This window comes from Scyliorhinus torazame, chromosome 5, assembly GCF_047496885.1.
Source record: "Scyliorhinus torazame isolate Kashiwa2021f chromosome 5, sScyTor2.1, whole genome shotgun sequence".
In the NCBI taxonomy this organism is placed as follows: Eukaryota; Metazoa; Chordata; class Chondrichthyes; order Carcharhiniformes; family Scyliorhinidae; genus Scyliorhinus; species Scyliorhinus torazame.
In genome coordinates, this window is record NC_092711.1 from 141,404,987 (window position 1) to 141,418,249 (window position 13,263).

At 47.1% G+C, this 13,263-nt stretch overlaps 1 protein-coding gene across 2 annotated transcripts in view; it reads right to left on the bottom strand.

The window, feature by feature from the left end:
• Positions 1 to 1,083: 1,083 nt before the first annotated feature.
• Positions 1,084 to 13,263, bottom strand: part of LOC140419850 (uncharacterized) — a 67,912-nt gene continuing 55,732 nt past the window's right edge. Inside the window, exons 1-2 of one of the 2 annotated variants that reach the window (XM_072503903.1) lie at positions 6,309 to 6,376; positions 1,084 to 3,117 (exon numbers count right to left, since the gene is read on the bottom strand). In XM_072503903.1, coding sequence (XP_072360004.1) covers positions 1,900 to 2,778 — 879 coding nt within the window. In that variant the 5' untranslated portion in view covers positions 2,779 to 3,117; positions 6,309 to 6,376 and the 3' untranslated portion in view covers positions 1,084 to 1,899. Of the gene's footprint in view, positions 3,118 to 6,308; positions 6,377 to 13,263 lie in introns of those variants that run through there. The other variant, XM_072503904.1, reaches the window with a different exon arrangement.

The following is a 13,263-nucleotide window of genomic DNA, read 5'->3' on the forward strand; positions in this document are numbered from 1 at the left end:
TGTCTCTGCTCCCCTTTTTGAACAAAGGGACCACATTTGCTGTCCTCCAGTCCTCTGGCACTATTCCTGTAGCCAATGATGACATAAAATTCAAAGCCAAAGGTCCAGCAATCTCTTCCCTGGCCTCCCAGAGAATCCTAGGATAAATCCCATCAGGTCCCGGGGACTTATCTATTTTCAGCCTGTCCAGAATTGCTAACACCTCTTCCCTACGTACCTCAATGCCATCTATTCTATTAGCCTGGGGCTCAGCATTCTCCTCCACAACATTATCTTTTTCCTGAGTGAATACTGACGAAAAATATTCATTTAGTATCTCGCCTATCTCTTCAGACTCCACACACAATTTCCCATCCCTGTCCTTGACTGGTCCTACTCTTTCCCTAGTCATTCGCTTATTCCTGACATACCTATAGAAATCTTTTGGGTTTTCCTTGATCCTTCCTGCCAAATACTTCTCATGTCCCCTCCTTGCTCGTCTTAGCTCTCTCTTTAGATCCTTCCTCGCTACCTTGCAACTATCCATCGCCCCAACCGAAACTTCACACTTCATCTTCACATAGGCCTCCTTCTTCCTCTTAACAAGAGATTCCACTTCCTTGGTAAACCACGGTTCCCTCGCTCGACGCCTTCCTCCCTGTCTGACCGGTACATACTTATCAAGAACACGCAGTAGCTGATCCGTGAACAAGCCCCACTTATCCAGTGTGCCCAACACTTGCAGCCTACTTCTCCACCTTATCCCCCCCAAGTCACGTCTAATGGCATCATAATTGCCCTTCCCCCAGCTATAACTCTTGCCCTGCGGTGTATACTTATCCCTTTCCATCATTAACGTAAACGTCACCGAATTGTGGTCACTGTCCCCAAAGTGCTCTCCTACCTCCAAATCCAACACCTGGCCTGGTTCATTACCCAAAACCAAATCCAACGTGGCCTCGCCTCTTGTTGGCCTGTCAACATATTGTTTCAGGAAACCCTCCTGCACACACTGTACAAAAAACGACCCATCTATTGTACTCGAACTATATCTTTTCCAGTCAATATTTGGAAAGTTAAAGTCTCCCATAATAACTACCCTGTTACTTTCGCTCATATCCAGAATCATCTTCGCCATCCTTTCCTCTACATCCCTAGAACTATTAGGAGGTCTATAAAAAACTCCCAACAGGGTGACCTCTCCTTTCCTGTTTCTAACTTCAGCCCATACTACCTCGGAAGAAGAGTCCCCATCTAGCATCCTCTCCGCCACCGTAATACTGCTCTTGACTAGCAGCGCCACACCTCCCCCTCTTTTGCCTCCTTCTCTGAGCTTACTAAAACACCTAAACCCCGGAACCTGCAACATCCATTCCTGTCCCTGCTCTATCCATGTCTCCGAAATGGCCACAACATCGAAGTCCCAGGTACCAGTTATGAAGAGAGATTGGATAGACTTGGATTGTTTTCCTTGGAGCAGCGAAGACTAGGGGGGGACATGATTGAGATGTAAAAAATTATGAGGGACATAAATAGAGTAGACAGGAAAAAACCTTTCCCTTTCCTGGAGGGATCAGTGACCAGGGGGCACAGGTTTAAGATAAGAGGCAGGAGGTTTAGAGGGGATGTGAGGAAAAGCTTTTTTACCCAGAGGGTGGTGGGAGTTTGGAACTCGCTGCCTGAAAGGCTCGTGGAAGCAGAAACCCTCAAAACATTTAAGAAGCATTTAGATCGGCACTTGTGATGCCCAGGTTATAGGCCAAGTGCTGGGAAATGGGATTAGAATGGTTAAGTGGTTGTTTTGGACTCGCGCAGACTCGATGGGCCGAAAGGCCTTTATGTGCTGCATGACTCTATGATCTATGTGAAGTTGAGGTTACAATCAGATCAGCTGGTGTCTCTGATGGATAATCGAGTGATTCACTTCTCACATTGAGAGCAGGTAAACGGCCTCTCCCCACTGTGAATCCGCTGGTGTCTCTGCAGGCTGGATAATTGCGTGAATTCATTCCCACACTGAGAACAGGTGAATTTCCTCTCCCCAGTGTGAATCCGCTGGTGTCTCTGCAGGCTGGATAATTGAGTGAATCCCTTCTCACACTGAGAGCAGGTGAACGGCTTCTCCCCAGTGTGAACTTGCTGATGTCTCTGCAGCGTGGATGAATGTCTGAATCCCTTCCCACACTGAGAGCAGGTGAATGGCTTCTCCCCAGTGTGAAGTCGCTGGTGTGTCTGTAGGTGGGATAACTCAGTGAATCCCTTCCCACACTGAGAGCAGGTGAACGGCCTCTCCCCAGTGTGAACTCGCCGGTGTGTCCACAGGTTGGATGAACGACTGAATCCCTTCCCACACTGAGAGCAGGTGAACGGCCTCTCCCCAGTATGAACTCGCTGGTGTGACTTCAGGCTGGATAACGCACTGAATCTGTTCCCACATTGAGAGCAGGTGAATGGCTTCTCCCCAATGTGAATTCGCTGATGTGTGTGCAGGCTGTATAAATGTTTGAATCCCTTCCCACATTGAGAGCAGGTAAACGGTCTCTCCCCAGTATGAACCCGCTGGTGTCTCTGCAGGCTGGATAATTGAGTGAATCCCTTCCCACACTGACAGCAGGTGAATGGCCTTGCCTCAGTATGAACTCGCTGGTGTCTGTGAAGGTTGGATAACTGAGTGAATCCCTTCTCACACTGAGAGCAGGTGAACGGCTTCTCCCCAGTGTGAATGCGTCGATGAGCTTCCAGCAAACATGGGGCTCTGTATCCCTTCCCACAATCCGAACATTTCCATGGTTTCTCCATGTTTTGGATCTCCTTGTGTCTCCACAGATTGGATAATTGAAGCCTTGACCACACACAAACACGTGTAGTCTCTCCCCACTGTGAATGGTGCAATGTAACTGGTTAAAGCTCTTTCCACAGTCAGTGCTCTGGAACACTCTCACTCGGGTGTGTGCGTGTCCCGATGCTTTTCCAGTCACACTGATGTTTAAAATCTTTTGAAGTCAACACATGAGGCAAACATTTCTCCTTCTAGATTCAAAAGCTGATGATATTCAGGTCCAAAGGAATCGAGTGACTCTGCCAGATTGAGACGTGACGTTCGAGATTTCTGTCTGTAATTCGTCCTCTTCTAATATCCTGCAGAAACAATTTACAAAAGACATCACTGTCAGTACAGGATAGAAATTCAGAACAGACAATTCTAGTTTCTATGGAACATTCTTTCCTCTTCCATTCCCCAAAAGCTGTAAATCTCTGTCCCTCACAGACCCAAAACATGGAGAAACCGTGGAAATGTTCGGATTGTGGGAAGGGATACAGAGCCCCATGTTTGCTGGAAGCTCATCAACGCATTCACATTGGGGAGAGAGTATTCACCTGCTCTCTGTGTGTGAAGGGATTCACTCAATTATCCAGCCTGCTGAGACACCAGCGGATCCAATCCAACCCATATTTTCTCAGGGAATGTATAGGGCATCCATCACCCTATCAGAAGGAAAATGATAGTCTCCTTTCTTAAGGAGAAAGTCGACATAGCTTTATTACAGGAAACTCTTTCTAGGTTAAACTCAATCGGGGCGACACAGTGGCATGGTGGTTAGCACTGCTGTCTCACATCTCCAGGATCCCAGGTTCAAATCTGGCCTCGGGTGACTGGCTGTGTGGAGTTTGCACATTCTCCCAGTGTCTGTGCGGGTTTCCTCCGGGATCTCCGGTTTCCTCACACATTCCAAAAATGTGCAGATTAGGTGGATTGGCCATGTAAATTGCCCCTTAGTGTTCACAAAGGTTTGGTAGGGTTACTGGGTGACTGGGATAGGCTGGAGGCAAGGGCTTAAGGAGAGTGCTCTTACAAAGGCAGGTGTAGACATGATGGGCCGAATGCCCTCCTTCTTCACTGTAGGGATTCTGTGATGAGGAATACTTTAAATTGAGGCGGGATTGGGTGAGGCAGGTTTTTTTGCCTCTTTTTCATCAAGTAGCAGGGGTGTGGTAATCTTTATTAATAAAAATATCCCTTTTAAAGTTGAAACCTGCACGAAGGACAAAGCAGATAGATATGTGGTCATTAGAGGTTTGGAGCATGGAGATGTTGTTTCAATAATGAATGTTTATGGATCCCCGAATTACTCCCGGAGTTAATTGCGAAGGCTTTTGTGGATTTCGCAGAGTTAGCTTCAACTAACATTTTTGTAGTTGGCGACTTCAACTGCCACTTAAATCCTCTGGTAGATAAGCTCCCGGTTACCAAGAACCCCCCACACTTCAAGCTAGGGTGTAGCATCGGCTTGTGAGGAGGTGGGTTATGTGGATGTTTGGAGAACTTTGCACCTGAGGGGCGGAGATTTTCTGTTCTTTCCAGCCCCACATCAATGTCATACTAGAATCAACAACTTTTTTGTGTCGAAGACGATCCTACACCTGGTGTCCTCCTGCAACACAGGAAACATTATAATTTTGGACCAATCCACCTCGCCCCCCCCCCCCCCCCCCCGCGCCCCCCCATTTTTCTGGAGCTTCTGCTCGAGGGCTCACCCCCAGGTCGAGAAAGTGGAGGTTTGATGCCTTCCTGATAAGAGGACTTCATTTACTACACATTTTAAGGAAGAGTTTGAGTTCTTCCGTTAACTCGGCCCCTAGAATTTCCCCCTCCAGACGTGTAAAACTCATGCCGGGGTTGGGGGGGGGGGGGGGGGTCATTTCTTACACTGCTAATAAAACGTGCAGGTGCTGGAGAACCGGCGGCGTCTGGGAGGTTTGTTTGGCGAAGGCCGAGGAGAATTATAAGGAGGCCCAAGTAAGCTATTGCTGAAGGAGGTTAACGCAGCAAGTCTCCCAATTTACTCAGCAGGTTGAGAAAAGTTTAAAGTTTGTGAGGCAGAAGTTGTACGAGTTTGGGAGTAACCGGAGCAAATACAAACACCGACTTTGGAGCGATTTTCTCTGTGCGGCTTGGCGGAGGGCAAAGGGTCATGAAGACGGAGGAACTAAACAGGAATTTCGGGAATTCTATGCAGGATTATACAAATCTGAGCAGTCTGGTGATGTGTTGGAGGTGTGGAGCATTATGTCTCTTCCTTGAATCTCCCGGAGGCCTCACAAAGCCAGCGTGAAGCTCTTAATGCTACTCTTTCTGGGGAAGCAATGTCAAAGACCATGAAGGAGCTTCAGCCAGGTAAAGCGCTGGGACCACATGGCTGTGGGTGTGGGTTTTACGGGGGATTTGAGGATTTACTGTTGGATCTATTTGTGGGTATGTATTATCACTTTGACTCAAGTATGCTGCCATCGACTCTTTGTGAGGCTTATGTCTGTTTGATTCTGAAGCGGACAAGTATCATGGGAGTTTGTCTCTTATCAGCCAATCTCTCTTTTGAATGTTGACTTGAAACTGCTATCTAAAGGTTTGGTGAGAAAGCTGGAGGGCATCCTTCCCACAATCAATTTCTTTTTAAAATTTAAAGTACCCAATTCATTTTTTCCAATTTAGGGACAATTTAGCTTGGCCAATCCACCTCCACTGCACATCTTTGGGTTGTGGGGGTGAAACCCACACAAACACGGGGAGAATGTGCAAACTCCACACGGACAGTGACCCAGAGCCGGGATCAAACCTGGGACCTCGGCGCCATGAGGCAGCAGTGCTAACCACTGCACTACCATGCTGCCCTCCTTCTGACAATCATGAGGGAGGACCAGTCTGACCTCGCTCTGCATCACTAACCAGCTGAGCTAAATTGGCTCCTAATTATATTACAAGCTGGGCAGCGGCAGGGTTCATGAATGTCGTATTTGGGCTTCTGAGAAGATCTCGACAAATAAATGTGTCAAGCTGAGGAGCAAAGGATGACAATGTCTTTAAGACAGTACGAAGTCTTACAACACCAGGTTAAAGTCCAAGAGGTTTGTTTCGATGTCACTAACTTTCGGAGCGCTGCTCCTTCCTCAGGTGAATGCAGAGGTCTGTTCCAGAAACACATATATAGACAAATTCAAAGATGCCAAACAATGCTAGGAATGCGAGCATTAGCAGGTGATTAAATCTTTACAGATCCAGAGATGGGGTAACCCCAGGTTAAAGAGGTGTGAATTGTATCAAGCCAGGACAGTTGATAGGATTTTGCAGGCCAGATGGTGGGGGATGAATGTAATGCGACATGAATCCCAGGTCCCGGTTGAGGCCTTTAAGAGAGAGAGAGACCTGGGCCAAGCTTTGCAGAGTCTGCACTCTCTCTGGATTCACTTCCTTTCCCTTCAGTTGCTGCAAGTCACCAATTGAAGGTGAGAATGAGAAAAGAAATGGAAAGAAAAGAAAATGGTTTACTCACAGATGTTAGAGACGAGAGTAAGTTTGCGTCCCTGTGGAGTTCAATCGAGCAGTCACACAAAGCCCGCGCTGATTAGCTGGAGGACCAGAGTCCTTCCGGTCCTCCAACTCTTTCCATTGGTCAATACCTCAAGTAAAAGGTCAGGAGGCGGGCTACCCTTTGCACATGCGCAGACGCCCCTCCCTTGGACATGCGCAGTCGTGGGCAGGGGAGATCACCGATTGGCTTCTCGCTCTGGCCGTCAACAGGTTGCCTGGAAACCTTGTCTCGAGGAGGTTCTGTTGTCGGGTTTTTTCTCCCTTGTTCAAGGGCCGGGCGAAACAACGGGTGGGGGGCGGGGAGCGCTGGGCCTGCGCACTGGAACCCGGTGACGACAGCGCGGAATAGAGTAATTCCTATTGGCTGATTCAGGCAGTGCCCTTTGTGATGTCACAGCGGAAGTGAAGGAAACTCCCTCCTGTCTCCAACATCTGTGAGTAAAACATTTTCTTTTCTCCCCCTTTCCATTTCTTTTCTCATTCTCACCTTCAATTGGTCACTTGCAGCAACTGAAGGGAAAGGAAGTGAATCCAGGGAGGGTGCAGACTCTGCAAAGTTTGGCCCAGGTCTCTCTCTCCCTTAAAGACTCCCTCAGCTTGACACATTTATTTGTCTGGCTAAAAGGATGGTCTCTCGCCACCGGGGGTAGCAGCGCGGTTGGGTGACCTGCACGGCTTACTGCGGTTAGAGAAGAGAAAGTCTGAGTTAAGGGTGCAGCAGGGGAGTTTGAGAAAAGGTGGGGGATGTTTGTGACCATGTTTGAGGAGCTGTTCGACCGGGGGGGGTTGAAAAAGGAGAAAAATCTGTACAAACCGTATAGTTGATTGTTGGGAAGAATGTTTCCCGGGGTGTTTATTTGCTGTAACTTTGATACAAGTTTGAATAAAATGCATTTAAAAAATAATTAATAAATAATAGGATGGTCTCTTTCCTGATGTTCACAATTAAAGGAAGATAAATTGGTGGCAAATCTCAGCAGGTTTGGCAGCATCTGTAGGGAGAAAAAAGCTGACGTTTCGAGTCCGATGACTCTTTGACAAAACTTTGACAAAGAGTCATTGAACTCGAAACGTCAGCTCTTTTCTCTCCCTACAGATGCTGCCAGACCTGCTGAGATTTTCCATCATTTTCTCTTTCGTTTCAGATTCCAGCACCCGCAGTAATTTTCTTTTATCACAATTAAAGGGCTGGTTTCTCCAGGAGATGGCTGACATTTAATGGGACAGTAAATTAATATCAGCTAGAGATATGTCCAGTATTTTTAAATTTGATATATTATGGTCTGTAATAAAGTACATTTACTATTATTTCTGGTTGTGTAATATTGTACTGTTGCTATTTATATATTTCCAGTCATCTCTTCCCTCAAAAAGCTATTAGTCTATGGAATTCTCTTCCACAGGGATCAGTGGAGTATGTGGGTCACTGAATATATACAAGGATGAGTTGGACAGATTTTTAATACTTCTTTTGCCACGTTTTTTAACCATTTTTAAAATAATGAATGCAACAGAATAACAGAAATATTGATGGAAAATGGGTACAGTGTAGAACAACTGATACTGCCGCATAAATACAAGCAACACATCGCAGAATTAATTCATAGCAGGATATTTGAGCGACAAGAGCCTCTAGATGAAATGCCAGATCAGTTAACAGGTTAACAGAGTGAGTGGAGAAAGAGGGTAAGATTATATAAAAACAGAAGAATAACAATGCAGGGCGCATACCCCAAAATATTACATAACAGACAAACAGCATAGTCAAATTAAAATAATATAGATGACACAGAATCTCTATAGTGCAGAAGGAGGCCATTCGCTTCTTCAAGTCTGCACTGACCCTCAGAAAATGCACTCACAGAGGCAGACTCCCCATCCTATTCCCATAATCCAGTGCATTGATCATGGTCAACCCACCTAACCTAACATCATTTGTGCGAAGGGGCAAGAATTCAAAAATCCCTAAAACAGTACTACAATGGAGAAGAAACATGGGAGGCCTGGCCCTCCCGAACTTACAATACTATCACTGGGCAGCCACGGCCGAAAGAGTGAGGAGATGGGTAAAGGACCCAGACATGGAATGGGTGAGGATGGACGAGTCCTCATGTACAGGAATGACCCTCCGGGCCTTCGTCACGGCAACACTCCCATCCCCGCCAGCACCAGTCCAGTGGCGGCAGCTACCCTGAGAACCTGAAACCAGATGTGGCAGCATTTCAGTCTGACCGATGTGTCCATCATGGCCCCCATCTGCAGCAACCATAGGTTTGCACCAGCTGTTCTCAACACCACCTTCAAGAAGTAGAGACAGGACGGGGGAACACTGATGGTTAGGGACTTTTACACGGGAAATAGACTAGCGACATTAGAGCAGCTGACTGAGAGACTGGACCTACCAAACAGGGATGAGCTCCAGGTCAAAAACTTTCTCCGCAAGGAGACACCAACATACACAGGAACCCTGAGCAGCACAATGCAAGAGGAGTTACTGGACGCAGACAGTCTGGGGAAGGGAAACTGTGGGGACCTGTACGGACAACTCTTAATAAGGATGCGCTCCTTACTTGACGAAACCCAGGACGAATGGGAGAAAGTGCGAGGGATGGAAATAGGGTGGGGACTCTGGAGCAAAGCACTGAACGGGACCAACTCCACCTTCTCCTCCGCAAGGCTAAGTTTCATGCAGCTGAATGTTGTGCACAGAGCACACCTGACACGAACCCGAATGAGCAGGTTCTTCCCGGAGATGGAGGACAAATGTGAATGGTGCCAGCGGGGCCCAGCAAACCATGCCCACCTGTTCTGGGTGTGCCCCAGACTTGTCGAATTCTGCACAGCCTATTTAAAGGCTGCAGACTGGCTGGCAGACCTATCGGAATTTCTCCACCTGGAGAAGAACAAGTTCACCGTCCGAGGGTCAGAGGATGGTTCCCACAAAGTGTGGAGGTCATTCACCAACTTTTTCCAGGACCTGTTTGAAGCCAGCGGCCAATGGAACACTGGGGAAGGGAGGTGGGCGATTGGGAGCCACCGGGATCACAGGGAGCAGGCAGGAAAGGGATGTGGCGGGCAGGCGCTACTGGGAAAAGGAGGGAGAGGCCAGAAACCAACTGACAGACCAGAGAGCAGAGAACAAAAACACAAGAAGAGGAACCCCCAAGGGAAGGTTTAAAACAGGACAGGGAGTGCGCGGGATGGAAGGGGGGAGGCCCACCAATGGGGGGGAAGGGAGGGCACCGTCCACTTGTAAATAACAGATAACTCCCATTGTACAGTGAAGGGCCCAGGAAAGAAGCCAGAAACGACGAGTGAAGGGGGCGGAGGGGAGGGACGGGAGATGGGGGGACCGGCACAAAGGAAATTGACATGCACATTGTAATCGGCAGAGTTACCCTGACTGCTTGGATAGTGTATAATAAGCATTGCCACAAGTCTGTTACTGGATGAAAAAAAGGTGAAAAAAGCTGCCCCAACCAATCCCGCCTCAATTTAAAGTGTTCCTCATAATCCAGATGGGTTTCCTGGAATAAAGCGATGTCGACTTTCTCCTTTCGAAAGGAGAGGATCTTTTTCCTTCTGAAAGGGTGATGGAAGCCCCGTACGTTCCCTGAGAAAATTTGCAGATTAACTGCCGCCATTAGTTAGGCGACAGAGAGACAGGAACAGATTTTCACACCACAATCGGGCGTGCGCCATTACCCCCTCCTCCAACTCTCTTTACCAAAGTCTCCCCAAACTGCTCCTTTCACAGATCAAAGCCCCGTCTGTACCAGAGTAGGATAAAGTCAACAACACATAAACCCTCCCATAATAACAAAAATACAAAAGAATCACCACCACAATAGAACCAAGGGGACATTCCTCAATAAGACTGAGGACCCGGAGGATTAACCCCACGGCCAGACTGTCGTTACCCTCAGGAAACCGTCTCCAAAATGAGGAGAAGAAAAGTAACTTTTGTAAATTGTTTTTACAGGATATTGGAAGAGGAGGAATTACAGACAGAAATCTCAAACATCACGTCTCAATCCGACTGAGTCTCTCAATTCCTTGGAACTGAATATCACCGGACTTTGAATCGAGAAGGAGAAATGGTTGTCTTTTCTGTCGGCTTCAAAACATCGGTGTGACTGGAAAAGTACCGAGACACACACACCCGAGTGAGAGTGTTCCAGATCACTGACTGTGGAAAGAGTTTGAACCAGTTACACAGACTGAAAAAAAAAATCACACCATTCGCAGTCGGGAAAGACTGTACACGTGTTCTGTGTGTGGAAGAGGCTTCAACTGATCGACAAACCTGGAGAGACACAAAGACACCCCCACCCTGGAGAAACGGTGGAAATGTGCGGATTGTGGGAAGGGATTCCGTGTTCCATCTGAGCTGGACGCTCATCGGCGCAGTCACACTGGGGAGAGGCCGTTCACCTGCTCTGTGTGTGAGAAGGGATTTACTCAGTTATCCGCACTGCGGGCACACCAGCGAGTTCACACCGGGGAGAGGCCGTTCACCTGTTCTCAGTGTGAGAAGGGATTCACTCAATTCTCCCACCTACGGACACACCAGCGGCTTCACACTGTGCAGAACCCGTTCTCCTGCTCTCAGTCCGAGAAGGGATTTGTTCAATCATCCGACCTGCGGACATACCAGCAGGTTCACACTGGGGCGAGGCCGTTCACCTGTTCTCAGTGTGAGAAGGGATTCACTACTTCATCGAGCCTGAGGAGACACCAGCAAGTTCACACTGGGGAGAGGCCGTTCACCTGCTCTCAGTGTGAGAAGCGATTCACTCGGTTATCCCACCTGCAGAGACACCAGCGAGTTCACACAGGGGAGAAGGCGTTAACCTGCTTTTAGTGAGAGAAAGGATTCAGATATCCGTACACCCTGCAGGAACACTAGCGAGTTCACACCTGGAAGAGGCCATTCACCTGCTCTGAGCAGGGGAGACATTCAATGATCCGTCCCAACTCCGGAGACACTCGCGAGTTAATTCTGTGGAGAGACCATTCATCTGCTCTCAATGTGGGGAGGGGTTTTGTGATTCATCCCACCTGTTGTGACTCCAACAAGTTCACGATAAATTGCAGATGTTGGCTCCGTTGTTATTGTTTCTGCTCTCACTGACATCCAGGACTGCATTTTGTTCATTCTGACATCTGGTGAATGGTGATGATTGGAGGGTTTTTTTCTGCTGGACTGGCCGGTCTAACACCTCTGCCTCCAGTGGGCTGACCATTTTTGAGCCTCGTTGCGATTACCTGGTTCCAAGTTTGACGAGAGGCACAGAATGAAAAGTTGTTTGCACGTTGGAAGATATTTAGTTCCCAAAGCAGCCACGTTGCCATGAAGATGGGCTATGGTGGTTACAGGGTTCTTTTGTCTAATTTATCTGGGTGTTTCTCGCATCTTTGTATCATTGGAATATAGAAGCAGGAGTTGGCCATTCAGCCCGTCGAGCCTGCTCCACCATTCAACACGATCATGGCTGATCATCCACTTCAATGCCTTTTTCCCCACACTATCCCCGTATCCCTTTGTGTTGTTGGTATTTAGAAATCTGTCGGTCTCTGCTTTAAACACACTCAGTGACTGAGCTCCCACAGCCCTCTGGGGTAGAAAATTCCAAAGATTCACAACTTGTAGATTTCTATTGATCAAATGATTGCCCTGTTCTATTCCCGTATCCTTGTCGGTTTATTTCCCTCAAAAACCCATCAAATTTCCTTTGGAAACATTCCATCATCTCCACTTCTACCCCCCTCGTTGGAAGTGGGTGTCAGGTAATTCCCAAATACCGCCAAACTCTGGTTCAAGTCTAAGATTTTCTTCAAATGTAAACGAGAATCAGAGGGCAAAGAAGGAGACCATTCAGCCTACTATTCCCAAGCTAGCTCTTTGAATAAACAATCGATTTGGTCCCATCGCCCGGCAAGTTTATTTCCCCACAGAATCTGTCCAGTTCCCTTTTGAAAGTTACAGCAGAATTTACTTCCTGCACCATTGTCAGGCAATGAATCCCAAATCACAACAAGTCATTCTGTTTTAAATCAAATACCGTCATGAGATACTGTGTTTGGATTTTCACAGGGTATTTGAAATGCAGTGAAAGACATGGTTGTTACATAAAATCAAGTCTCAGTCTTTACGAGTGATCTTTGTGAGTGGACCGAGTGTGATATGTCCAAGTTTGGGGACCGGTTCTAAAAATAAATTACATTTATTTGAGTGGTACAATGACATAGTAGTTAGCACTGTTGCCTCACAGCACCAGGGAACCCATGTTCAATTCTGACCTTGGTCACTGTCTGTGTGGTGTTTGTATGTTCTCCCTGTGAATGTGTGTGTTTCCTCCGAGTGCTCTGGTTTCCTCCCACAGTCTCCAAGATGTATGGGTTAGGTGGATTAGCCCTGACAAAATTGTCCCTCAGTGTCCAGGGATGTGCAGGTTAGGTTATGGGGTTACGGGTGAGTGGATATGGGTAGAGTGCTCTTTGGAAGAGTCGGTGCTGACTCTATTTGCTAAATGGCCTCCTTCTGCACTCAAGGGATTCTGTATCTATTTCTATAACAACTTTGATGACCACACAATCTCCTAAAGCTTTTTACAGCCTTTGAAATACTTTTGAAGTGTAGTCACTGTTGTAATGTCGGAAATTCTCGGTATGCCACATTAATAATATTTAGTTTTTAAAATCAATCATTCGTCAATCTTCAATGTTATAAGTAACAAGGTTAAGGAAGCCATGTTAAACTCTGAAACGTTACTGCACCTTTATTTTAAAAATTCATTCTGTATAAACCAAACTGTTTCTAGAAACTGCTGCATGAGGCTAAATTGTTTAAAGTAACATTGTTCCAGAATTTTGTCAAGTGACAGGGTATCATATCCTGCCAAAGTCTGGCTCAA